The 26,857-nt window shown below is 41.2% G+C and overlaps 4 protein-coding genes and 1 long non-coding RNA gene across 5 annotated transcripts; 1 reads left to right on the top strand and 4 right to left on the bottom strand.

The window, feature by feature from the left end:
- Positions 1-412: 412 nt before the first annotated feature.
- Positions 413-3,951, bottom strand: LOC109873650 (high mobility group protein B3). The gene is made up of 5 exons (XM_020465292.2): positions 3,805-3,951; positions 2,098-2,299; positions 1,801-1,946; positions 1,389-1,563; positions 413-1,241 (listed from the first exon to the last, which is right to left on the bottom strand). The coding sequence occupies exons 2-5, from the start codon at positions 2,245-2,247 to the stop codon at positions 1,107-1,109; spliced, it is 606 nt and encodes a 201-aa protein (XP_020320881.1). The 5' UTR covers positions 2,248-2,299; positions 3,805-3,951; the 3' UTR covers positions 413-1,106.
- A 1,026-nt stretch (positions 3,952-4,977) lies between these two features.
- On the bottom strand, positions 4,978-6,755 carry LOC109873654 (protein CXorf40A-like). The gene is made up of 2 exons (XM_020465297.2): positions 6,147-6,755; positions 4,978-6,035 (listed from the first exon to the last, which is right to left on the bottom strand). The coding sequence occupies exons 1-2, from the start codon at positions 6,403-6,405 to the stop codon at positions 5,821-5,823; spliced, it is 474 nt and encodes a 157-aa protein (XP_020320886.1). The 5' UTR covers positions 6,406-6,755; the 3' UTR covers positions 4,978-5,820.
- Positions 6,756-7,069: 314 nt separating this feature from the next.
- LOC109873646 (transmembrane protein 185-like) lies at positions 7,070-12,595 on the bottom strand. Its single transcript, XM_020465288.2, has 7 exons — positions 12,184-12,595; positions 11,472-11,648; positions 11,102-11,309; positions 10,868-10,951; positions 10,560-10,736; positions 10,293-10,416; positions 7,070-10,139 (listed from the first exon to the last, which is right to left on the bottom strand). Exons 1-7 carry the CDS (start codon positions 12,219-12,221, stop codon positions 9,895-9,897), a joined length of 1,053 nt encoding a protein of 350 aa, XP_020320877.1. The 5' UTR covers positions 12,222-12,595; the 3' UTR covers positions 7,070-9,894.
- A 1,598-nt stretch (positions 12,596-14,193) lies between these two features.
- On the top strand, positions 14,194-25,840 carry LOC109873644 (cysteine protease ATG4A-like). The gene is made up of 13 exons (XM_020465285.2): positions 14,194-14,253; positions 15,166-15,276; positions 15,369-15,440; positions 17,188-17,286; positions 20,530-20,631; positions 21,430-21,502; positions 21,720-21,799; positions 23,014-23,240; positions 23,386-23,464; positions 23,578-23,717; positions 23,921-23,977; positions 24,061-24,172; positions 24,425-25,840. The coding sequence occupies exons 1-13, from the start codon at positions 14,244-14,246 to the stop codon at positions 24,487-24,489; spliced, it is 1,227 nt and encodes a 408-aa protein (XP_020320874.1). The 5' UTR covers positions 14,194-14,243; the 3' UTR covers positions 24,490-25,840.
- LOC109873661 (uncharacterized) lies at positions 20,455-21,478 on the bottom strand. The gene is made up of 2 exons (XR_002252609.2): positions 21,176-21,478; positions 20,455-20,591 (listed from the first exon to the last, which is right to left on the bottom strand). It is a non-coding gene; the product is annotated as an uncharacterized LOC109873661 (long non-coding RNA).
- Positions 25,841-26,857: the final 1,017 nt, after the last annotated feature.

Raw genomic sequence — 26,857 nt, forward strand, 5'->3', positions numbered from 1 at the left:
GTCAAGCAGCATCATTCACTAGTTTCCATTTAACAACCTTGTAAGTCAGGAGACTTGTCAAGGTTTAAATCTATTGATAAGTTTGATGTTCAGTAATTTAAAAACATACATCTCATTGACTTTTCATGCAACCTTTTGTTGCTCTTTTGTAGGTTATTTATTATCCAACATGTGAACCACTCCACTCAGATGAGTGTTTTGTCCGTTGCATGTGGGGAGAGATGGTCTCCAGTTCACATATTCTTCCACTTAAGAGGCAAATGACTATCAAAGTCACTACTGAACAGTAGTGTAATATAAAAATAGTATGTTGCATGAAGTGTAATACATTTACAGCTAAAGAAACACAACTTAAAAATAAAACAAATGCAGTCCTTTCAATGCAGGGAAGAAATCAATTTGGAGCCACACAGAACGTAAAAATGTAGTTATTTATTTTAAACCAGAGGTATCCTAAACATACAAAACAAAATTGCAGGTGCAAAGAAACTCATCCAGATGTAGTGTCAATGTCAGTCAAGAGGGAGACATCCTCACATCTAAAAAGTCATTCCACTTAACCAAATGAAAAGAAAAAAAACTAAGTCATTCCTTTCAGCCATTACAAAGTGAAATGGATCAGCCCTGCTTCAAGCACAGGCGTTTGTTATAATAGGTCAGGGCAATGTTAAATACCTGGTTGTCAGACTGGACATCTGTCTGAAGTCTATGGATTGTGTGTCTAGATACAGATAAACACTGGTCCAAGTCCCTTAAACACAAACTTACAATTCCTTGAATTGAACATCCCAATTAAAAAGAACAATTAAATAAAATCTATTTCAATAGCCATATGGTAGCACACACGCCACCTTACACATCTTTTAGGAGTGAAAGGGTATGAACTCTTATGCTATTACTTTAAATAGGCTTGTTCAACTGAGAAGAACAAAAGGGATAAGGAGAACACTGATAGAGCACAGTGTTAAAGACCCAAAGGACAAACAAAGTAACTACAGGGAGAAAATAGTTTCAAACCAATTTGATGTTTTGGTCTAGGACAATTGAACCCTACAGATGAGTCTGCTCACCAAACACAATACCATTTTCTAATTTGTCAAAGATGATTAATCATCCTCCTCATCCTCGTCCTCATCATCGTCGTCGTCCTCATCATCATCATCGTCGTCATCATCTTCAGCCTTCTTTGATTTAGAGGCTCCTGCCCCACCCACTTTTCCTCCTTTGTAATCTGCCACATCCTAGAAACCATAAACCAAAATCTTAATCCACAGGTTTTGCAATATTTAGCTAGTGATTCCCTGCTATGTGACACCAGTCAGAGCACAGTGGTAAAATACCATTAAATTGCACATTTGAGACAAATACAGAGTTCTCAACAGCGTTACCTTTTGGTATTTTTCCTTGAGTTTGTTGGCTTTGGCAAGATACGGCTGCTTATTGGAGTCTGTCAAGTTGTTCCACATCTCACCAAGCTTCTTGGCCACATCCCCAATGCCAAAGCTTGGGTGTTGGGCTTTGATCTTGGGGCGCTGCTCAGCACAGAAAACAAAGAATCCAGATCTGTAAGAGAAGGAAATGTAGTCTTTACAGATTGTTGCAGGCCTTCAAAAAGGAATCACATTGTTGTGAATAGTCTACAATAAGCAGCATATATCAATATCACTTCAAATACAAATTACTTCAAAAGCACAACTAATTAAAATGAATCTGAAGACACCTATGTGAAATAGCGCAAGACGGTAGTTAAATGAATTTACAATTCTATAGATGATTACAGAGTTTTAGGAATAGACATACTGAGGTCTCTTTGGCGCATTAGGATCCTTCAGTGCCTTCTTGCCCCTTTTGCCAGGAGGACCATAGCTCGTCATTTCCGAATCATAGCGCGCTTTGTCCTGCTTGGCCTGGTCCTCAAACTTTGACTTCTCCTTTGGAGACATTGTCTGAAAAACAAGTGGCAAGTAAAATGTTAAGATGGCATAGCGATGGATATGACTGGACTATGCTTGCCTAGTACCATTAGGTTGGAAAATAATGATCATGACAAAATTGTTTCACACTGAAATACTTAAACGTTTCATGTTGCTCCTCTACCTTCCATCTTCCAGAGCACTTCTTAGAAAACTCTGAAAAGTTGACTGGGATCTCTGGATTCTTATTTTTGTGTTCTTCTCGGCAGGTTTGAACAAAGTAGGCATAGGCAGACATCTTGCCCTTCGGCTTACGAGCGTCACCTTTGGCCATTCTGAAAAATGGTGGATGTTCTCTTGCACCACCAGAATCTCTCTTCCAGCTCCTACAAGACAAAGACATTAAAGCTAAATTAAAATGCTCTCTCTCCGGAGTCTGGAACCCAAAAGCACATCACAATGACCCTTCTATGGTGGGCAAATTTTCTGACAGTTTATACTTAAGTATTTCAAGACAAGATGCCCAGCTATTCCCATAATACAAGTTTAGTGTTATGTATGAAGATATGTATATTTTTTCATAAAGCTATTGTACAGTTCATTTATTTAATCGTATTTTGTTGGTTAGCCCACGCCGACCTACACAGTGCCTTAAAAAGTAGGTTAAAAAAGTAGGCCTGTTATAACAGATTTTTAGATAGCAATGCTGCCTGGATTGTTAAAATATATACTTTAAATTCAAAGTAGAAAATGTGCTAGTTGATTGAAGAGATAGTTAGGTTACTCATGTCATCCACCGTCAAACCGCACATCCGAGATTAGGCTAATTTAAATACGTTATTTTTAGTGCATGCGTTGGTGATGCAACTCAGTATAGGCCAACGTGCGTTTAGAAGCGAATTCCTCACCAGGAATTACTCATCTTCCATTTTGTGCAATACATTTTCATGACAGAAACTGTCCTTTAATTTGATCAACATTTCGTGTTTTGTATTTCTCTCCTTCACAAACAGACCCATTAACCACATTTTAACACAATTCTAAAGGCGCTTGTATGGGGGCTGTATTTAGTTCCGAATGAAGGGTAGGTCTCCTATAGGACTGCATTGATTAAAATGGCTTCGGTTTCCCTGCTAGGGGAGGGCTTAACAACAAAGCCACTCAGACACAGCCACGGATTACAAATGGCACGGGAACAACGTCAACGCATTACATGCGTTCTGATCTCAATCGTTTGATCAACTGAAAAGGGCATATTTTGAGTTCTATAGACCTATACATTTCATTTCCAAACGCGGACATTACATCAGCTTGTCAAAGTTCTCCAAGCACCGCCCGGCGCACAGCTGAGCTGTCATTAACAAAGGCTGTACAAGCCAGCCATGACTGGTATAGCGATGGCAGCACCGAGTCAAACACAGAAAACTCAAACCAGAAGGAGACGCAAAAGAAACGAAATAAAATGTTCGACATTGAGGGAATGTAGATCGTAGATTAAAATAAATTGGTGTCGTTTCATTAGATTTTCAGTCTTGAAATAACATTTGATGGCTGATTGTAGTCGTTCAATGGCCAGCCATTTTAATGCACTTATATGCTCGACAATGAACAGTCATTTATTCATTTTTATATAAAAAAAGATTTAAAAAAAAATCAACTTTGAATCGAACAAATTCCAATGCTTTTCAATACACAAATGTTACGTTTCGATTATCTACCCAAAGATAATCCTTTTTTAAATATAAAAAGGCCACTAATGAATTAAACTTTATGAATAGAAAGATGAACACATTGTTAAGAACGAGGAAAAAGTCTACCAAAATATACATTTCTTATAGGATGCCAATATATTCCAAACAATTGTTTTCAATAGGCCCTGTCGTCTGCCTACCTGTGTTTGTTTGAGCGCAGTCAGTCACACGATCCGACGTCCTTCCCTTTAACAGCTGAGTAGCATACACAGCCTCGCGCTAGCTGACTACGAGACCGGTCTGATTGGATAGTCCTTTCACATATTTGAAAGAACCTCCACTAGTATGTATTGGTTAGCACCTTGGAGAGCACATAATATATATTCATGACATCCCAACTTCAATTGGACCAACACGCAAAGCTTTTGACATTTCGTTTCTTACAATACAGTGAAATAAATGAATCATCCTCGTTCCCCCAAATATACAGACCTAGAATGTTTGATCCATTTTATTTGGAATGTAACAATCTGAACTGTGACACTGGGTGCGTTCGTAAATTCACTCTGGAGTGCCAGAGGGCGTTCAAAGTGTGCTCTGGGCGTTCGTAAATTCAGTGGTTCGCTCTGGTTGAGTAGGGTTAATCCGAGCGTTCTGAACTCACAACGGCAGTCAAGCACGCAAAATAGCTTGCTAGCTGTTGCTTGCTAGCTACTTCCAGGCAGAAATTTGAGAATTCCTCACTGACCATTTTTCTTACCCTAGCAGAGCAGGTTAAGCTGTGTTCATGTTATCCAGAGCGTTGGCGACTAACTGTGCTGCTGGCAACAATTTAATTAGCTTTTTTTGCTGACGTTTACTGACACCGGCCATATTTAATTGGTGTTGAATGCATCTGTTATTCTGCGCTCTGGCACAATCAGACGAGAGTGCTCTGAAATCGGAGTAGAATTAGCATCTAATCATTAGATGTCTACGTTGCATATAAAAAATACAATAAAAGTATGTGTGACATTTCGGTTACCAAAGACCGCGTTCTCGACTCGAGGACAAAAAGTCGCATTCCAGATTCTTGCTCAGTAAACCATTTCCAAGAAACCACGGAAAGACACTGCTCAGACTCAAAATGCACCGGTGGATGCCAACTTGTACAACATTTCATTACCCAAAAGAATGTGGACCATCGTAGAGAGCGATATTATAGAATCTTATCAAATGGGACCAGACCGGAATGTACATAGTGATAGACGAGTAGCTGTTCACGTCGGAGGTGCTGAAACGCACTGAACCACCCAAAATCTTTCAAACTACTGTCTTGAAGAGTTTTGTGGACCAACTCATCATATATGGCTTTAAAATAACTTTCCCTGGTATCGAGATCGACTTCACTTAGCACCTTTATTGCTGAGGAATACAAAGCATGCACGTCAAAGGCACCTTTGGTATGAATACCAAATGGTGTTGTGGTTTCCAAGGCCTACATTTTGACATGTGACCTAATTGAATGACACATTTTTTTTACCTTGCCGTTGCAATACTACTCCAATCCCAATTTCTGCCAAGGACTCAAACATCTACTACCCCAAATGAAGAGATGTGTGCTGCTCAAATGCACGAGACTTGGCACAGGAGGGAGAAGTTGGGTAACAGCAACAAGAACAGCGCTGGCCACCAGCATAGCCCAAGCTTGGCAGACACAGGCAACGCAACTCTGACTAGGCTGAACTGCAGAGCTCTACTCCTAAGCACTTCAGCCATGTAGTTGGCCCCAGACATCTGCACTCCAGCCCAGGCTGAGAGGAGTGATGACAGCAGCAGCTCTAGCAGCCGCAGCACTGGCTTACTACCCAAGCTGATCTCCGTCCTCAAAGAGATGTCTGGGGAGTTGCAGATTCAGAGGAATTCCCAAGCATCTTGTCAAGCACAGCACATGACCACCTTAAGTATACAACTAGTGATGGCAGGAATGGCACCCCCACCCTCTTTTACCCCCAGGGTTTCACCTCGCAGAGCTCTAATGATTGCCCTACCTCCCTGCAGACAGATTTAAATGAATAATAAATGCCTATTGCAACAAAGTTATGGTGTCAATATAAGGGTTTTAGACATGCAGGATATACAATCATTCACAATGCAGTCCATTGGTAATTTATTCCACCTTAAAGCTTGTGTGTCATCTCTAGAAACGTGTTAGTATACATTATTTTACAACTACTCTACGCAGATGGCAGTAATTGTACTGGGATGTCCACTGTCCAAATGTCTTTGTGACCTCTGGCATAAAGTGGTTCCTTGAGCCAGCGTGGGTTTGACAGCTGTGTGAGGTGTTTCTCTGTGAGCCCAGTGAGCACTGCTGCCTTCTCCATCTCCCTCAGATCCTCCTCTGGCACATTGTCAGAGCAGCACCAAGTCTCCCCCACCTCCACCAATCCTGAAACAAGGAAATACAGGGGGTTGGATATTCATCAACTCTAGTTTAAATCAAGCATGAGATGTGCTGTGTATGTCCTCCTTCCCCACTCATTCAAAAGTACTGTTTTACCTGCCACGACTCCACGGCCGAATCTGTCACCTGACGCCAGAAGCTCCTCTATTTGCACATGGCTCATTCCAAATGTATTGGTGAGCATGTCTCTCCACTGGTCGCCCTCCCAGTCCTTCTGCGCAATATGAATAGCTAGAGTGCAGTTTTCCATTGCGGACAACAAGGGGCGCCAACGTGTCTCAATACTTTTTACACCATTAAGTACTAACCCCGCGTACGGCTGCCTGAATGATAGGCAACCCACTTGTAATGTCATCTTCACTCAACGTGAATATGTTACAACCAGATGCTAGGTATTTTATCACTCTAAACCACTCGTAAAATACTGCGCTAGTAAGTACAAATTGCTGTTGCACTCATCATAATCACGCAGTCAATCGACCCCTTTAGTAGGTTCTGCGCTTGTGTCGCACGAATCTCTGGCTGACTGGCTGGCTACATGTATCCGATTGTAATTGTAAGTAACAATGGTTGACTTTTGTCTAGAGACCTTGGTATAACAAATGCACTTAACTCTGCAAATCCTCGACGGAACCGTAAACGTAATTTTGAGCTACAAGACTAACCATAGACACTTCCTGTTTAAATCCAACAAAAACGTCTCAGGAAGGTAATGAGTTCCAAAATATTTAGAATGGGAGCATAGTGCCATCTAGTGACTGACAAGTCCAAGGAATCCATTCATTCCACAATAGCTAGCGTTCTACGTCCGTAGACGTCCAGTCATTGCGCTAACGCTAGTTAGCATTGGCTCGCGAAAATAACTTCATTCATACTGGACACATTCTTAAAAATGGTATCCACGAGTTCATCGGACTCTGGGGAAGTAGATAAAGAGCCTCATTGCCAAAATCCAGAAGTACCCATTTCCATTTAAAAGGTTCATGCATTTGACAAGACAAGGAAATGATGACCAGATACAATTTTAAATAACTTTATTGTTTGTTATTGGTTAGTTATCAGCCACTTGGAGCAAGTATATATTTAACATTTGTATTAAAGTGCTTGCCAGAAGAAAAGAAATAGCTATATTGCAACATAATGTGTATGGTGGAGGGTAAGAAACAAGGTACAATAGAGGGGCAAGTATACCATTGGTCCATCCCCAGTCAAAAATCTGTTTTCAAATAGGTAATGTTTAACTCTCAGGCCAGCCGAGAGAGTGGTCACAGAACATAGACAAAACAAACAATGGGATATGTCAGAAGTTCAAAGGGGAATGGGGGGGGTACCATTTTGTGTTACGGTGAGAATTTCACCAAGAAAGCATTTTCCACAGGTAAAATGATATAGAAGCAGCACTGCAGGATCTCCTTTACTCATCACCCAATGCAGACCTGGCAAGGTAGAAGAGGCAGGCTGGTGATTTACCCAGAATACTCAGGTTTAACAAAAAAAAACAGCACACACTAGTCGGAACTTGGAGAAGTTGGGCACCCAGAATCCGATTAATTATGGTAACAGCAAAGGTCAACTACTAGGAGCAACAATGACATCATCCTGCCATATAAAAAGGATTGCTAGAGGGACATGGTTGTTGAGTAACTTAAATACACAGGACAAGACCTCAAGAACGCAAAACTATTCAAATACACATGGGTATTAGGGTATAATCCTATATCATACACTACTATATTACAACAAATGCTCCTCAAACTGTTTAATAAAACAAGATAAAATATCCCTAAGTAGCAAGCTAATCTTAAATTTAAAACAGTTAGCCTAATAAGCATGATCTTGGTACAGTATCAATCATTCAGTATCATCCAAGCCTTGATGCAAAGATTCAGGGTTTGGGAAATTTGCTAGCACAACTTCTGACGCATATAATGCACCTTCAACTGGAATCATGTGAAAGACATCTGAATATTAAAATCTCTTTGGAGATTTTGTTGGCCAAAACATCACAAGGGAAATAAAATGTCCTGTACAGTATATCATATCACATAAATTAAATGGATCTTCGTCTTGTTCTACTGCCAAAACAACAGAAAAACTCACGATGATATAAGCGTGCCTTTGGTCACACTTTATCTGGATAGTCCATCTGTAGATGCTCTAAAGATGTTCATACTACCAACTTCATATTTTCCCGAAAATCTACCAAGATTAAAAACCGAGAATAATTCATATTTATCCCTAGAGTCCCGTGGAATACAGCAACAATCAGAAGTGTCCATTTAAAGGGGTTTAAACCAAGACATGGTTACTGTGCCACCTTCTCGGCTTGGCTGCGTCACTATTTAAAGATTTCAGAGCAAATTAAACTGATATTTAGTAATGATAATGTAACTGCGAAACAGGCCATTCATAAATTCATAGTGTTGTCATGTTCCTCAATTAATTCAGCGCATTTCAGAAGTAGGCTAGTCTCGACAGAGTGCATTCAGGGCGCACAGAGAGTACAGCATTGTCGAATCACGCAACATTTGTAACGTCAGTCAAACCAAAGTCAAAGTAGCTAAACTTGCTTGATAGACTCCAACGAATGACAGAATATGTCCTATGTTTGGCAAAACCGAGTTGATAATTATATAGAAAAGAAAAGCTCATGAATAACAGGGAGATGAAGAGTGAAAATCATTTACATAAAGTAGTATCTTAACGGGGACCAACTCTGTTTAAAAAATATCCGTATCTACTCTCATGCCGTTTGTTGATCACACATTCTCTACCGAAACTCTCATATGGGCAGCAAGGACGAGACCCCGCAGAGAAGTGGGGGAAATATTGAAGTGGGGGAAATATTATTGCATTATTTTGACATGCATAGGTGAGAGACATCCTTTGATAATGCAACCTACGGATTACAGAATAAAGTCAGAATTTTGAGTTTCAGTGGGATTGGGACTGGATAGAAAAATTGCCCCGGCTAAGACAGGAGAAGATACAATTTTCCCTCGTGCCTCTGAATAGTGACAGAGATGTATGCCTATGTAGTGAATTGTGCATGGGCCTATCAAATTTGTGACTGTCTTAAGAGTCACAATGACAGCTCAAAGAGGCACACATTATTTTATAGGCTATACTGTGGGGTTTAACTGCATTCGGGTGGAGTGTGCAGTCTGGCAGTGTCAATTATCCATGTGCTTTGAATTTATGGCTTCTTTGTGTTTAGTAAATATGCTAGGCTAAAGGCTTCCATGCAACAACCTGTTTGGATAATGTGCTATTTCATTTTTTGCTAATCAGCTGCCGCACGTGTATTTTGTGGAATTGCATTAGTGCAAAATTGGGGATTTTTTTTAGTTATTTCCCAAGTCTTGTCATTAAATCTTTTCAGGAAATGTGATGCATGTTCCCAGGACAGTTCATCTCTACTATTAACAAACTATCTGTTGATAAGCAACGGCTTGTTACGGTTAGAATAAGGGCTAGGGTTAAGGTTAGAATAAGGGCTAGGGTTAAGGTTAGAATAAGGGCTAGGGTTAAGGTTAGAATAAGGGCTAGGGTTAAGGTTAGGGTTAGTACATAGTTGAAATGTTACTGATAGTGTGTACAGCATCTTCAGATGGACTATCCAAATAAAGTGTTACCGTACTCTTTGTTCCACAAACTCTGCCATGGTTTTTTGTTTTTGCTAAAAAGTCAGGTCCGAAATTCCAGTCCCACTGCTCACTAGGAGTGAGCCACATGGAAACTATGCTCACCTGCCTCTTCTTAAAATGGGTGGTCAATGCACCACAGCTGTCTGGTGCATGTGAAGTCCATCAAAACTCTAGAGCAGTTGTTGCAAAGCTTTAATTTAGTCAGGCATGTCAATGCACAGTTTTGGAGGAGGCACAAAGTACTTCCCTGGGCTCTGTGTGATCACCACACCAGTCTTTTTGCGGAACATGGGAGCTATTTTTGGCTGGTCGTGTGCAGGCATCTCCACGGACACCTCAGCGTCCTCGTGGTGCAGGTCGTAGGAAACGTTCCCATACTCCCGCAGGAAGGGAAAGAGCTCAAGAAGAAACTGGCAGAAGTCTTTTCGGATGCCAAACCACCCTGTTAGAAAAGAGAAATACCAGTTAAAACAAATAGTTTGGAGAAATATTTGAGGAGTTACACTGACGGCATTCTCAGAAAAATAAAAAGAACACTGCCTCAATATGACAATTATTTCTGTTGCACCGCTATCACTGTCGAGGAGTAACTCACAGTGGTTGCCTCCTTTCTGGCCGAAGGTCGTGGCCATCAGAGTCACCAGGGATAGCCAGAGAGGCACGAATACTGACACATAGCTGGAGCCGTAGTGGCCATCCAATTTATGGACCAACAGGATCTGAAGAGTCAATGACGGAGACAACAATAAAAAGGCAAACAGGGTAAAACATTTTTTTTTTAAGTATTACTTTCCCATCTTCCGACCTTCTTCAGCTCTCTGACCACAATAGTAGCTGAAAGATGGATGACATGACCACATACCTCAAAAGTTAGCAAGGGTACAACGATTGTCATCCAGCTGATCGCCATGGTGATGTGAGTACGCCGTTGCTCTGCAATGAGGTCCATAGACCGCAGAAAGAGCACTGACCACACAATGTAGTAGAGTACCACAAGGCACAGGAAGGACATGACAATCCACAGTGGCACACAGACAACCTGAACAAAATAACATGAAAAAAATAAAATACTAATAATAAACATATATTTTACAACTCGCTGTAAGTTGTACTAAATTCCCATTCATTTTTCTTCCCCAGAAATAGATATTAGGCAGGTTGTTCTCTTACCAGCCAAGGCCAACTGATGATTTTATCTAGTCGCAGGGCAATGAAGATAAACTGAAGAATATTGACTGAGCACAAGATCTCCAACTGATACAAAGAGAGATAGGAAAAACAGAGTAAATGGGTGAAGAGGGAGAACGAGGATGTAGACAAGTATAATATATTCACCGATATCTAGCCTAAATAGACTATTTGAGAAAAATAACATCCTTATGACAGATATAATGCCAGACTGACCTCTAGAGAGCGATCATGCCGGAAGCCCCACACACAGGCTGCAACAGAGACAGGTGAGACAAAGAAGAGGGGCATGAAGACCAGCAGCCAGAAGTGAGTGCCCCTCTCCACGCGGTCACACACCAGCACCTCAAAGGTGAGTAGGAGCAGGTGGATCCCAACAGCAATCAGCATGGCCTTGAACTCCACACAGGTTTCACCCTCAGCCCTGCATAACAGACACAGTAAGATAAGACATACTAGTAAGCAGTGATAGCTATCGCAATCGGACAGCTTTCACATTAGGACAGTTTGATATTGATACGACAGCCACATTGACAACAAAAAAAGACCTACAAAAGAGTAAAGCATTTTTGTTTAAAAAGCCCACCTGTACTGTGGGTTGTGGGCCCAGACGCCTGTGCCCACTGAGGCACCGATGATGACCGTGAGCTTCCATAGCCATATGGGGGCAAAGACAGCCCAATAACTCCATTGGATGATGCCATCCAGACGCAGCGACAGCAGAACCGAAAACAGTAGCAGGCAGGCATAGATGAGGAACTTACTAAGTGAGGAGAAAAACAATTATCGTCATTAATCTATTCAGCAATCAATTTAGCTTGCTACTCATCATCATTGGTACACAAATGCGCCCCCACAAATGCGATTCCAGATCAAGGAAACTGAACTATGTGGAGTTAGCCATTTAGGCCATTTCAGTTGGTTAGTTATCTAGCTAGCTGGCATGCACTAACTAACTAACTAATACTAAACGACTGACAGCAACACACAACAGGGCTGAATAGCAAGCCAACAACATTTGCTAAACTTGCTAACGTTAACTGGCTAGCTTATGCTGTTCTTCCCCAATATAATAGCTAGCTGACCTTACCAGTTACCGAAGCTGCTAGCTAACGACGTTTAGTTAACGTTAGTTCGTTCTGTCATGATTCACCGGTTCAGATAGTCAATGACTGAATAGTAGTAGGCAGTAACTAACTAACGTTATCTGGCTAGGCGCTTTCCAACAGATATGCTGGCTAGTTCTAACGTCGTTAGTTAGCATAGCCGTAGAGACGTTATATTTCTCTTTACGTTACCTGGGATTGAAATCTTGGAAGAATCCCCGAAGATTCATGACTATAGCTTATAATCGTCTAAACCATTATTTGTATTAATAATGCAATCACGCATCAAGAGGATGTTGTTTTTAATCAGGCAAAAAGTTAGCTTGCTTGCTTACTAGCCCTCTATCGCGGTTCACGTAGATGCAGACGGAATGTCCATGGTAGTGTTGTTAAGTGCCTGGCACTAGGGGGTCAGTATCGTGTACAAAAGTAGTAGGCTAACTGCCAAAAACAGTACAGGTTTAGAAACGGTCTGTGCCACTACCACTGGCAACAAATGTAGCTCAATGAGCCATACAGCCCGCTAGTTGCCGTGTTCGAGACACTGAGGTATAATGCGAACGAACGCATAAAAACCATGATGTATCATGGGTAAATTGTGACTGACTGATCTACAAATAACAATAACTTGTTATTTATGACGCAAGGTGGTTTGTAGATCAGTCACCCAGTCGGCAGTCGCCTGCACTGACGGCTGCAATGTCGAACAAACCCACAATGGTATATTCTGATTGACATTAAAAAATAAAAATACATGTTTTTTCCTGATTTACATAATCTTGGTTACCCTGAAGTACAATTATTTCGTGAAAGTGTGTCATTTCTCCGTTTCATGTCCCATGAGAATCCGTCGATGAGAGATTATGATTGACACAAAAACGTTACAGTTTGCTGAATAATACATTGTAGCCACAGAGTGTAACCCCACGCAGAAATATAATAGGCGGATGTTTTACAGGATCAAGACAATGCACGTGTATATTTTACGAATGGGGAAGAGATATCTCTAGCAAATTATCCTATAAGAATTATTTATCAATTGGTGAAAAAAATACAAAAACCAGAGTACCATGTAATGTCTGATATCTGGAAACACCAGCTTGGTTTCGTTGTGTTTTTGGTTGATGTAGTTTATACTGGTTAATGTTATTTGTCATGGATGACAAACACATTTGAACTACATTACCCAAGAGGTAATCCTGTATGTTTGTATCCTGCCATTTACCACTTATGTGAAGCTAGCCACTATAAGGATTAGCCAGCCACAACGGTGGAATTTGCGGTTCAGCTTCAAAATAAAGTCCCTCATTGAAAGTGACGCAAATGGATACAAATAGTGGAATCATGCCATGTTGGGACTACATAATGCTAAACAAAGTTGCAATGATGTTATATAAATTATACAAAAAACAATAATTAGTTAATTTAACAAAACATTTACAAATCAGCTGAAGTCGCACTGTGGATGTATTAGACTTCAGAATTGCGTTTGGGGCATACTTACAGTGAGCTCCAAGTATTGGGACAGTGCCAATGTTGTTGTTGTTTAGGCTCTGTGCACCAGCACTTTGGATGACTTTGACTATGCAGTTAAAGTGCAGACTGCCAGCTTTAATTTGAGGGTATTTTCTTCCATATTGGGTGAACCGTTTAGAAATTACAGAACCTTTTGTACATAGTCCCCCCATTTTAGGGGGGCAAAAGTATTGGTACAAATTCACTTAGACGTGTATTAAAGTAGTAAAACCAATTTTATTTGGTCCCATTTTCATAGCACGCAATGATTACATCAAGCGTGTGACTACAAACTTGTTGGATGCATTTGCTGTTTGTTTGGGTTGTGTTTCAGATGATTTACAATAGAAATGAATGGTAAATACATGTATTGTGTCATTTTGGAGTCACTTTTATTGTAAATAAAAATAGAACATGTTTCTGAACACTTCTACATTAATGTGGACACTACCATGATAAATGAATGAATTGTGAATAATGAGTGAGATTTCTGCTGATTTTGACTTTTGTTTGTCAAATTAACTAATTATTGTATTTTGTTGAATTCATATAACAACATTCCAACCTTGTTTAGCATGATCTAGTCCAAATATGGCATGATTCTAATATTTGTATGCATTTGCATCGCTTTAAATTAGGGACTGTTATTTTGAAGTCTAACCGTAAATTCCACTATTGTGGCTAATCCTTATTGTGGCTAGCTTCAGATAGGTATTTTCACCGATGACAGCCGTAGGATGGAGGCAGGTAATAGCCACTAAAAATACTACTTTATTCACGTATTGTGCGCCTTTCACTTAGTCCCTTACATGCATTGACAAATCGTGCTGCCATTGGGCCCAAAATGTAATTTCTAAAGATGTTGGTCGTTAACTGACCATGGCTGATGTACAAGTTTAGCTATTGCATTGTTTCTTTGGTGGCCTGTTTCGTTTAATTGTCTACCCGGCGGCTTTCATAACATTTTGAAAGCAGGGCATTGTCAGTGGAAAGTACTTCATGCTTTTCTGAAGTGGGATGAGATTTGTTTTCCCAGAGTGAGTAAGGATGTTATATAATTTGGTCAAATACAGTATTGTACTGTAGTAGTTCAACCTAGCCAGTAGATCCGACCTGCTTGCTTAGAAATGCACTAGGGTCAGACAGGCTTCCTGTGTAGATTAAGATGCTGGTGCCAGAAATGTCTCAGAAAACATAGCTCAATCCAGGAATGAGAATTGCGTTGTACTTAGAATTGTTCCATTAACCCAACTGTTACACTGAAAAGATTGAACGACTACTATTAAACTAGCAGTTGTTTAATCTTCTTGATTTAAGTTAGATATTGGGACAATTCTGAATACAACGGTACGATTCCTGAGACATTAATCGCACGGCATTCACGGGTCTTAATGTACACAGGAACCTTGTTTCGACCCTAGTGCTGCTGTAAAACAGTGGGTTGGATCTGCTGGCTATGTACAACCTACATTATTGTGTGTGTGTGATCTGGCAATTACAAATAATTCAGCAAACCTAAATTATAATGTCAAATTGCAGCTATCACCGCATATGAAAAAATAGTGTAAAACTGTATTAATTAACTGGTGTATCTCACATCATGTATGTTTCTTGACAAGTTTTTTTTCCATGTCTCCCCTTTTCCATGTCTCGTTTAAGTATTAGCAAAGTATGAAAACCAGATAAACGTGTTTTCGGAGTTCCTTGAAGACTTGCCTGACACAGATGAACCTGTGTGGGTTTTAGGAGAGTGTTACAATGCTAAAACAGGTAGACTGGCATCTTCTAGCAGTCATATTGTGATTTATATGTGGGGGAAAAACTGAATGAAGGCATGACAGTCTTTCATGTTGTGTTCACAGGAAAGACGGAGCTACTATCAGATGTCCACTCGCGGCTATGGTTTACCTACAGGAAAAAATTCTCTCCCATAGGTGAGTGAAACAGGCAGATGTTATGTAAATCTGATTGTTGGCTACCCAGCTAACAATTCTAGGGAGATGGAGAATGTTTTTGTAATGTTCCCCTAACGTTTGAGTGTCCAGTTTTCCGTGAGTTAGGGGTACATTCTATCTATGTTGGCAACATCCTTCTGAGAACCTTTTTATAATGTTTTGGTGTTAAAAGTTAGGAGAATGCTCCCTTAATATCAAGCAGAACTTATCTAGAACATGGTTACGATGTTCTCAGAATATGCAACAATACTGTTCTAGATGTGTTTTATGGGACTTTGAAAGAACATTCCTGTGTCCAGTTTTCTGAGGGTTAGAAGAATATTCCGTCAACGTCCCACAAAACATACACAGAACATGGTTTCATGTTCTTAGAATGTAAGATATTAATGTTCTAGATACGTTTCATGTTCTTAGAATGTAAGATATTAATGTTCTAGATACGTTTCATGGGAACGTTGCAAGAACATTTCCGTGTATCTGGCATCAGGACGTCCGTCGCCTGATGGTCCCAAAGAAACTTTCTCCAAAAATATTTTTCATTACACATCATGCCTTGTTAGTGTTGCCAAGCCCATCAAGCTCCTGATTGGTGAACCACTGATCCATTCAAAAATATTTTTGTCTGTTGGCAAGGTTAGGGATATTCACACACACACACAGTGCTTTTAACATGGTGTTTTCAACTTGCATATTTTACACACTTTGCCAAACATGATTACGTTGTGTATGTTCATATATATACAATAATAATTATACAAATATTTTATTGATCATAGTGATTCAGGAGTATCATTAAAACAGGTTAATATGCCCCACCAATGTTAGACCACTATACAGAATGTAATTTAATTGCTGAAATAAGTAAGTAAAGTCAATGATGAGAATAATCAGATTAACTGACACCAGACACAGACATATGGTGGCGTAGCAGTTTGTGAGTTCAAATCCCATTTAAGGACATGTTGAATAATAATTATTGTATGAATTAACATGCACAATGTAATCATGTATGTCATATGTACATTGAAAACACTATGTTAAAAGCACTGTGTGTGAGTATCCCTAACCCTGCCAACAGCGTTACCCATAGCGCAATGACTGGAAGTCTATGGATATCTGCTAGTATTGAAAAGCATGGTAGCAGATAGACTTCCAGTCATTGTGCTATCTGCTACCATGCTTTTCAATACTAGCAGATATCCATAGACTTCCAGTCATTGCACTATTGGTTCAGGAAACTACCTCTAACTTAATTTATACTGGACACAGAGACATAAAAAAATGGTGTTCACGAGTTCATCTGTCTCTGGAGAAGATGATGAAGGGCCTCGTTGCCAAAATCCCAACGTATCCATTTAAGGGCGGCAGGTAGCCTAGCGATTAGAAGCAAGCCAGCAACCGGAGGATTGCCAGTTAGAATCCCGGGATTGACAGGAAAAATATGTCGGGAAGTGAACTGGCATCCAGAGGGCTGCTGGTATCAAATCCTAGATGCTATTGCCTGCCATTGTGCTCTTGAGCTAGGCACTTAACCCCCCACACAACAGCTCCCCGGTTGCCAAGCGCGGTCACCCGCAGCCACCCACACCTTTCCTAAACCTCTATATGTACATGTCTCTTTTGGAGGAGTTGGGTTAATAGCAGAAGTCAGATTTGGGTTGGATCTTGTGTGCAATTGACCAACAAAGTGCTCTTAATCTTAAGTGTCTATCTTGGTTTGATCCAGGGGGAACAGGCCCCTCTTCAGATGCAGGCTGGGGATGCATGCTACGCTGTGGGCAGATGATCCTTGCACAGGCCCTGGTATGCTCACAGCTGGGACGAGGTGAGGAGGGGACAGGGTCATGCATGGGGTGGGGATGTATGGAACTGCATTAGCAAAGGGGGTGTTTATACAGTGCATTCAGGAAGTATTCAGACCCCTTGACATTTTCCACATTTTGTTACGTTACAGTCTTATTCTAAAATGTATGAAATTATATATATTTTCCTTATCAATCTATACACAACACCCCGTCATGACAAAGTGAAAACGATTTTTTTGAAATGTTTACAAATGTATTTTTTTTTAAACAACAGATGCCTTATTTACATAAGTATTCAGACCCTTTGCTATGAGACTCAATTGAGCTCAGGTACATCCTGTTTCCATTGATCATCCTTGAGATGTTTCTACAACTTGATTGGTGTCCACCTGTGGTAAATTCAATTGATTGGACTTGATTTAGAAAGGCACACACCTGTCTATATAAGGTCCCACAGTTGACAGTGCATGTCAGAGCAAAAACCAAGCCATGAGGTCGAAGGAATTGTCCGTAGACAGGAATGTGTCGAGGCACAGATCTAGGGAAGGGTACCAAAAAATGTCTGCAGCATTGATGATCCCCAACAACACAGTGGCCTCCATCATTCTTAAATGGAAGAAGTTTGGAACCACTAAGACTCTTCCCAGAGCTGCCCCCTGGCCAAACAGCAATCGGGGGAGAAGGGCCTTGGTCAGGCAGGTGACCAAGAACCTGATGGTTACTCTGACAGAGCTCCAGAGTTCCTCTGTGGAGATGGGAGAACCTCCCAGAAGGACAACCATCTCTGTAGCATTCCATTAATCAGTAGAGTGGCCAGACGGAAGCCACTCTTCAGTAAAAGGCACATGACAGCCCGCTTGGACTTTGCCAAAAGGAACCTAAAGGACTCTCAGACCATGAGAAACAAGATTCTCTGGTCTGATGAAACCAAGATTGAACACTTTGTCCTGAATGCCAAGCGTCACATCTGGAGGAAACCTGGCACCATCCCTATGGTAGCATGGTGGTGGCAGCATCATGCTGTGGGTATGTTTTTCAGCGGCAGGACTGGGAGACTAGTCAGAATCGAGGGAAAGATAAATGGAGCAAAGTACAGAGAGATCCTTGATGAAAACCTGCTCAGGTCCTGGGTGAAGGTACACCTTCCAACAGGACATCAACCCTAAGCACACAGCCAACACAATGCAGGATTGGCTTTGGGAGAAGTCTCTGAATGTCCATGAGTGGCTGTGTGCACCCGATCGAACATCTCTGGAGAGACGCTCCCCATCCAACCTGACAGAGCTTGAGAGGATCTGCAGAGAGGAATGGGAGAAACTCCCCGAATACAGGTTTGCCAAGCTTGTTGCGTCATACCCAAGAAGTATCAAGGCTGTAATCTCTGCCAAATGTGCTTTAAGAGAGTACGGAGTAAAGGGTCTGAATACTATTTTCTACATTGTAGAATAATAGTGAAAACATCAAAACTATGAAATAACACACATGGAATCATGTAGTAACCTAAAAAGTGTTAAACAAATTCTTCAAAGTAGCCACCCTTTGCCTTGATGACAGCTTTACACACTCTTGGCATTCTCTCAACCAGCTTCACCTAGAAAGCTTTTCCAACAGTCTTGAAGGAGTTCCCACATATGCTGAGCACATGTTGGCTGCAATTAACAGGTGTGCCTTGTTAAAAGCTATATTGTGCAATTTCTTTCCTTCTTAATGTGTTTGAGCCAATCAGTTGTGTAGGGTGGGTATACAGAAGATATCCCTATTTTGTAAAAGACCAAGTCCGTTTTATGGCAAGAACAGTTCAAATAAGCAAAGAGAAACGTCAGTCCATTATGACTTTAAGACATGACGGTTAGTCAATCCAGAGAATTTCAAGGACATTGAAAGTTTCTTCAAGTGTAGTAACAAAAACCATCAAGCGCTATGATGAAACTGTCTCTCATGGGGACCGCTACAGGAAAGGAAGACTCAGAGTTACCTCTGCTATAGAGGATAAGTTCATTAGAGTTACCAGCCTCAGAAATTGCAGCACAAATTAATGCTTCACAGAGTTCAAGTAACAGACACATCTCAACATCAACTGTTCAGAGGAGACTGCGTGAATCAGGCCTTCATGGTCGAATTGCTGCAAAGACTACTAAAGGACAGTAAAGGACATCACTACTAAAGGACACCAATAATAATAATAAGAGACTTCCTTGGGCCAAGAAACACAAGCAATGGACATTAGACTGGTGGAAATCTGTCCTTTGGTCTGAGTCCAAATTTGAGAGGTTTGGTTCCAACCAACGTGTCTTTGTGAGACCTAGAGTAGGTGAACGGATCTCAGCATGTGTGGTTCCCACCGTGAAGCATGTAGGAGGTGGTGTGATGGTGTGCTTTGCTGGTGACACTGTCTGTGATTTTATTTAGAATTCAAGGCACACTTAACCAGCATGGCTACCATAGCATTCTGCAGCGATATGCCATCCCATCTGGTTAGCGCTTGGTGGGGACTATTATTTGTTTTTCAACAGGACAATGACCCAACACACCTCCAGGCTGTGTAAGTGCTATTTGACCAAGAAGGAGAGTGATGGAGCGCTGCATCAGATGACCTTGCCTCCACAATCGCCCAACCTCAACTCAGTTGAGATGGTTTGGGATGAGGTGGACCGCAGAGTGAAGGAAAAGCAGCCAACAAGTCCTCAGCATTTGTGGGAACTCCTTCAAGACGGTTGGAAAAGTATTCCAGGTGAAGGTAGTTGAGAGAATGCCAAGAGTGTAAAGCTGTCCTCAAGGCAAAGGGTGGCTACTTTGAAGAATCTCAAATATAAAATATATTTTGGTTTGTTAACACTTTTTTGGTTACTACATGATTTCATATGTGTTATTTCATAGTTTTGATGTCTTCACAACTATTCTACAGTGTAGAAAATAGTACAAATAAAGAAATACCCTTGAATGAGTAGGTGTGTCCAAACTTTTGACTGGTACTGTATGTTAAAAACAAATCAAAACCTTTTTTTGTTTTGTCATTATGGGGTATCGTGTGTAGATGAAAGGGGAATAAACAATTGAATCCATTTTAGAAAATTTATCAAAAACTAAATTTGGAAAAAGTCAAGGGGTCTGAATACTTTCCGAATGCACTATATGTGAAGGATTCATCTGGTCATGAGATGTGTTCTACGATATAATCAATTCAACAGTGAGAAAGAGAAAAGGGTTTTATTAGACAGGGTAGGGGAATGACACAGTGATTGTGGCCTGTTCTCCTGCTGTAGCCTGGCGTTGGAGGGCAGAGGGAGGACAGCCGGAGAAGTACCATCGTATCCTCCACTGTTTCCTGGATAGGAAAGACAGCTGTTACTCCATACACCAAATGGGTAAGAGAGAGTCCTAGCCTAACCCTGCCTTTACCTTGGTCTGACCACATGTAAAGTACCCTGAATCAGCAGATGAAAGTGTTTTCTATCACATTCCTATCATTTTCTGGATGACTGTCCTCCAAAAGTACAAATGTGTAACTTGAAGGAAAATCAAATAGCATGATGAATCAATGACCGGCTAGAAAGAAGCTAAGACAAACCAGGGATGTAGGCCTGCGGATCAATTTCCAAAGACACAAAAATAGTTTGAATAGTAGAATACACAAGGTGCAATTTCAACATTTTTCTTGTGCATCATTCATTTTTTTGTTTGTTATGTCAGTCACTGACAGCCACTCAATTAGTTCATGTCAGCTAACATTTGGACTAATTTACCAATCTATCTAAACTTGTGGTAATCTTGGTTGAATTATCAACCTGGGAGCCCCCATTGATTTTGTTAGTCACTCTCACTCAGATATCTTATTTAAAAACTGCAAACATTTCTCTCTAACTTATGGTAAAATGTGTAGAATTTCAGGAATTAGATGTAAAACCTCACCTTTTTTTCTTCTCTGCCCCATGGAAAAATGTGTAGATTCAGGAAATTAACTAAAACTTTTTCTCTCCGCTGTCAAGAGGGCCGCTAAAATGTTTTGCTCACAAGGTGAGGATATGGGTACGCAGACCCGCGAGCCACTGCGGCCCACCCATGATGAGTTCAGATTTAGTTGTGGCCCCCACCCCCATCAGTTGCCCATCCTGAATTAGACCTTCTGGAGTGAGCTTGGTGTTAATTTTTTTTTCTACTTGCAGCTCAGATGGGAGTTGGTGAAGGAAAGTCTGTAGGAGAGTGGTATGGCCCAAACACAGTTGCACAAGTGCTCAAGTAAGTATTTTATATGCATGTTTTAAGACTGATCTATTCATATCTAATCTCTCGTGGACAGATTCACATGTAAACGGGAAGTGACAATTTTCGAGAATTGTAACTTCTGAGTAACCGAGATTAATTCATTTCAGAATATTTGATTGTCAGATGTTAGTAGTGTGACCTTTAGCACAAATAAGTTTGTGGCACAAATAAACCTATTATTTCTCGTCAGGAAACTTGCGCTATTTGATGACTGGAATTCTCTTGCTGTGTATGTGTCAATGGACAACACCGTGGTGATCGAGGACATCAGTACGTTTTTTTCCCTCACTTGCTCAATATATACAGTGCATTCGGAAAGTATTCTAACCCCTTGACTTTTCCACATTTTGTTAAGTTACAGCCTTATTCTAAAAATGATCCTCAGCAATCTATATACAGTACACTACAATGACAAAGCGAAAACAGGTTTTTAGAAATCTTTGCAAATGTATTTAAGTATTCAGACCCTTTGTATGAAACTCAAAATTGAGCTCAGGTGCATCCTGTTTCTGTTGATCATCCTTGAGATGTTTCTACAACTTGATTGGAGTCCACCTGTGGTAGATTCAATTGATTGGACATGATTTTGAAAGGCACAGACCTGTCTATATGAGGTCCCGCAGTTGACCGTGCACATCAGAGCAAAAACCAAGCCATGAGGTCAAAGGAATTGTCCATAGAGCTCAGAGACAAGATTGTGTCGAGGCACAGATCTGGGGAAAGGTACCAAAAAAAATTCTACAGCGAAGAAGGTCCCCAGGAACACAGTGGCCTCTATCATTCTTAAATGGAAGAAGTTTGGAACCACCAACTCCCATCTGAGCTGCAAGTAGAAAAAACAAAAAAGGAAAATAGAGAGATCCTTGATGAAAACCTACTCCAGAGTACTCAGGACCTTAGACTGGGGCGAAGGTTCACCTTCCAACAGGACAATGACCATAAGCACACAAACAAGACAATGCAGGAGTGGCTTTGGGACAAGTCTCTGAATGTCCTTGAGTGGCCCAGCCAGTGCCCGGAATTGAACCTGATCGAACATCTCTGGAGAGACCTGAAAATAGCTGTGCAGCGACGCTACCCATGCAACCTGACAGAGCTTGAAAGGTTCTGCAAAGAAGAAAGGGAGAAACTCCCCAAATACAGGTGTGCCAAGCTTGAGGCTGTAATCGTGCCAAAGATGTTTCAACAAAGTATTGAATGACGGGTCTGAATACCTAATGTAAATGTCATATTTTTAAGGGAACTGTTTTTGCTTTGTCATTATGGGGTATTGTGTGTAGATTGAGGGGGGGAAACTATTTTCATCAATTTTAAAATAAGGCTGTAGCCTACAAAATGTAGAAAAAGTCAAGGGGTCTGAATACTATCCGAAGCCACTGTATGTATATTTTTGTATTCGTACCTTCTGAGCCTTCTGTATATGAGGACAGTGGTGAAGCTGTGATTCCAAAGACACAAAGGTTTTCTTTCCATGTCTTCTCCAGAGAAGCAGTGTCGCCAGGCAAGCAGATTGCGGCCGAGACCCTGTGGCTGGCAGGAACCCTTCACCTCTAGGGAAACACCAGAACAAGCCTGTTCTCACACGGATGGGCATAGAGCCACGACTTGTCCACATTCCCAGTCCCATTCTGACTGGAGACCCCTACTGCTGGTCATACCACTCCGCATGGGAATAAACCACATCAACCCTGTCTACATCCAGGCCCTCAAGGTACTGGGCCATCAATGCTTTCTGTGATGGGATTGGGGATTTCTCTTATTATTCAATTGATACTAAACTACTATGCAATATTCCTGCATTTACTGTTGCCTTTAAATAGTTCTACTGTACTGACTCCATGTGTTGTCCCATTCAGGAGTGTTTTAAAATGCCACAGTCCTGTGGTGTGCTGGGAGGAAAGCCCAATCTGGCCTATTACTTCATCGGATTTGTAGGTGAGTCTAAGAGGAAACCGGAACTGAAGGTTCCCAAATAGGTAGTAACAAAAGGAGATAAACCTGTGAGTTGTCTAGCCAACATGTTCAGCAGGCCTTCTTGTGTTCTCCAGGAGAGGAGCTGATCTACCTGGACCCCCACACCACCCAGTCAGCCGTGGAGGCTGGTAGTGGAGTGGACGACCAGAGCTACCACTGTCTGAGGAGCCCACGCCGCATGAAGATCACCAACCTGGACCCCTCTGTGGCCCTGGTGAGAGCTGTACCCACACACCGACCACCACAAACTGTTATACCACTGAGCCTCCTATCTCATGGGCCTTGTTTTCATAGTTGAATTTGAAGTGCATGCTGGTGTGTTCTAAAAAGTTGCTCTAATGGGAATTTTGTATACTGTGGTGATGATTTTGCCACATAATTGCTAATGAAAATTCTGTTGGTTTTTTTTCCCCCAAGGGATTTTTTTGTAAGAGTGAAGATGACTTTGACAGTTGGTGTAACCTGGTCCAGCAGGTAAGAGTCATCCACTCAAGTCACAATTCTATGTAGATGGATATTGTCCGGTGGTTGAGACCCATGTCGTTGTCCTTTTTAAGGAGATTCAGATGAAGAGGAACCTGAGGATGTTTGAGCTGGTGGAGAATCACCCGCCCCACTGGCCCCCCTTCGTTCCTCCCACCAAACCAGAGGTCCAGACCACAGGGGCAGGTATGAGCATACCTACCAGACAAATCCACTAATATTACACCAATAACAAGCCATCCTTGCCGCAAATATCAAGCTTCCACTCTCTGGTATTTCCCTATATTGTTTCAAAGTGACAGTATAGGTCTATACATGAAGTGCATTTATTTCTTGAACCTCATTGAAACTCCTATGTAGTGTTTAAACTCAACTAACACATGCTAACCAAAATGAAGTGTGTTATATCAAACTGATTACTGTTCTCTTTTCGAACAGAGTTCATCGAATCGACCGACAAGCTGTTTGAGTCTGAAGAGGAGTTTGAGATCCTCAACGTGTGACCAGCCTCCCATTCGCTCCCCTCTGCTCATTCCAGTGGATGGTGATTGGGTGGATTACCTTGGCTCCCATGTTCCATACTGTGCTGTAGAAGTGCCTCAGAACAACACCAAGCACAAACTGCTTACCACTTTGCAAAAAAAACACTAACAACCCAGCAAGAGACGATAAAAACTAGGAAAGATCCTAGACAACTCAAGACAGAATTTGTTATTTTTATTTTTTACATTTTTAAATTATTTATATTTCTTAATTTTTGGTGGGGTAATATTTTTTTTAAACTGCATTGTTTAAGGGCTTGTAAGCATTTCACTGTATACACCTGTTGTATTTGGCGCATGTGACAAATAAAATGTGATTTGAAGTCAGGAACATGGTGTATACAGTAAACACAAGATTGGACTGTCTCATTGTTATGTTGGAACCAGGAAACAAAGCCAGGGACCATGGTTGTCTCTACATGAAACAGGCTTTCTTTGTCTGTGTTAGACTTGTTTAATGAACAAGAGAGACGAAGACTGTTCAGATGCATGAACCGCATTGTACAGTGAGACTACACGTCTGCTGCAGCAGGGAAAGGACCTCGGTGAAGACAGCAGGGAAAGGACCTCGGTGAAGACAGCAGGGAAAGGACCTTGGTGAAGACAGCAGGGAAAGGACCTCGGGGAAGACAGCAGGGAAAGGACCTCGGTGAAGACAGCAGGGAAAGGACCTCGGTGAAGACAGCAGGGAAAGGACCTCGGTGAAGACAGCAGGGAAAGGACCTCGGTGAAGACAGCAGGGAAAGGACCTCGGTGAAGACAGCAGGGAAAGGACCTAGGTGAAGACAGCAGGGAAAGGACCTCGGTGAAGACAGCAGGGAAAGGACCTCGGTGAAGACAGCAGGGAAAGGACCTCGGTGAAGACAGCAGGGAAAGGACCTCGGTGAAGACAGCAGGGAAAGGACCTCGGTGAAGACAGCAGGGAAAGGACCTCGGTGAAGACAGCAGGGAAAGGACCTCGGTGAAGACAGCAGGGAAAGGACCTAGGTGAAGACAGCAGGGAAAGGACCTAGGTGAAGACAGCAGGGAAAGGACCTAGGTGAAGACAGCAGGGAAAGGACCTAGGTGAAGACAGGCACGAGGATATGTCTGAAGAAGCCATTTCCTCAGCACTAACACCTGACGCCGGGAGACAGAAATATGCAGACAGTGTTAAAATACAAAACATACAACCAATAACTTGTTTATTAAGAAAAGTGCCTCTGAAATATATTTGTGTTCAATGGTTGGGGAGGGCAAAGGTTTTCCCAAGGTGTGGGATGTGGAACCCTCATGTAAATATGCCTGACAATAAAGATATTTAAACACTTTGCTTAGCCTCAGGGTTGATATTGCCTCTTAGCGCGATCTTCCTCGCGTGTCATGTAGAAATGGAGTGTGTAGACTAGAGCCTGGAGTGCTCATTAGCAGAACTACCTCCTACTGTGATTAACCTAACCCTCCAGCTTTTTCCAGCTAACCCTTGGCCACTGATTTGATCAGGATCTCTATTTAGAGATATCTTTTTTACAGACTAATCTTCCAAAAGTCCTTAATGATGAATTGTACTATGATATTATCCCTGCAACCCCACTGTATAAGTACTGATGATGGTAGCCTGAGGAACTATTACCTCTGTGGTGGAAATGGCATTATGATGGTTATAATATGACCTGTTGTACAACCAGCCCAGTAAATGAAGACAAGCTTTAGATAACAGCATTAGCTTTATTTTAATGGTATAATTACATCCATTAATGGTATAAAAGCATTAAAGGGTGTAATCACCAGGGCCCAGATTCACAAAATCTTTAAGACATTTCTAAACTGCCATTTTTTCCTTAACTATAGATTTTAAGAAAGTTAAGAAAAGTGGCTATTCCTCAAAAAGGTTATTGGAAAAAAGCTTTAAATATTGTTCTGGAATTGCAGTTATAAACATTTCGTTTTTTCATAAGAGGCTTAAGTTTTTGCGTAATAAATGTTTTGTGAATATGGGCCCAGGGCATGGTAATTAAATACAAAATACGGCACAATTGTTTAATTTTCATAACCCAAACATGCTGACTTCCGTCCAGGTACAGAGCAATCGATCCAGTAAATGCCCTGTGAAAAATGTGAAAAGAAAATGCAAACATCCTCTCTTGATTCATGAAAAATACAAATAATTCAGGCCTACACAACAAAAAGTATATTCTTCCAGTTGGCAACCAATACATTGCCTGAAGACTCACAACTTTCACTTTACTTAACAAAAAAAAATCTGATTTCAATCATGAACAAACCATACAATTATGAACAAGAAATACTTTTAACAAATGACAACATTCACTTGAACAGTGCAGATAAA

Source organism: Oncorhynchus kisutch, linkage group LG29 (assembly GCF_002021735.2).
Source record: "Oncorhynchus kisutch isolate 150728-3 linkage group LG29, Okis_V2, whole genome shotgun sequence".
Taxonomy (NCBI): Eukaryota; Metazoa; Chordata; class Actinopteri; order Salmoniformes; family Salmonidae; genus Oncorhynchus; species Oncorhynchus kisutch.

Bases quoted from the DNA above. Each gene is read 5' to 3' on its own strand.
- LOC109873646 (XM_020465288.2), bottom strand. From the start codon at position 12,221: ATGAATCTTCGGGGATTCTTCCAAGATTTCAATCCCAG. The intron at 11,310-11,471 runs GTGGGCTTTTTA...TCTGTTATGCAG, and splicing joins GCCCACAACCCACAGTACAG to GGCTGAGGGTGAAACCTGTG. The intron at 10,140-10,292 runs GTGAGTTACTCC...CTTTTCTAACAG, and splicing joins CCAGAAAGGAGGCAACCACT to GGTGGTTTGGCATCCGAAAA.
- LOC109873644 (XM_020465285.2), top strand. The intron at 15,277-15,368 runs GTAGACTGGCAT...TTGTGTTCACAG, and splicing joins GTGTTACAATGCTAAAACAG to GAAAGACGGAGCTACTATCA. The intron at 23,241-23,385 runs GTACTGGGCCAT...TGTCCCATTCAG, and splicing joins TCTACATCCAGGCCCTCAAG to GAGTGTTTTAAAATGCCACA.
- LOC109873650 (XM_020465292.2), bottom strand. From the start codon at position 2,247: ATGGCCAAAGGTGACGCTCGTAAGCCGAAGGGCAAGATGTCTGCCTAT. The intron at 1,564-1,800 runs GTATGTCTATTC...CTTCTCTTACAG, and splicing joins AATGCGCCAAAGAGACCTCA to ATCTGGATTCTTTGTTTTCT. The intron at 1,242-1,388 runs GTAACGCTGTTG...TATGGTTTCTAG, and splicing joins TCAAGGAAAAATACCAAAAG to GATGTGGCAGATTACAAAGG.
- LOC109873654 (XM_020465297.2), bottom strand. From the start codon at position 6,405: ATGACATTACAAGTGGGTTGCCTATCATTCAGGCAGCCGTACGCGGGG. The intron at 6,036-6,146 runs GTAAAACAGTAC...TCCTTGTTTCAG, and splicing joins CGGCCGTGGAGTCGTGGCAG to GATTGGTGGAGGTGGGGGAG.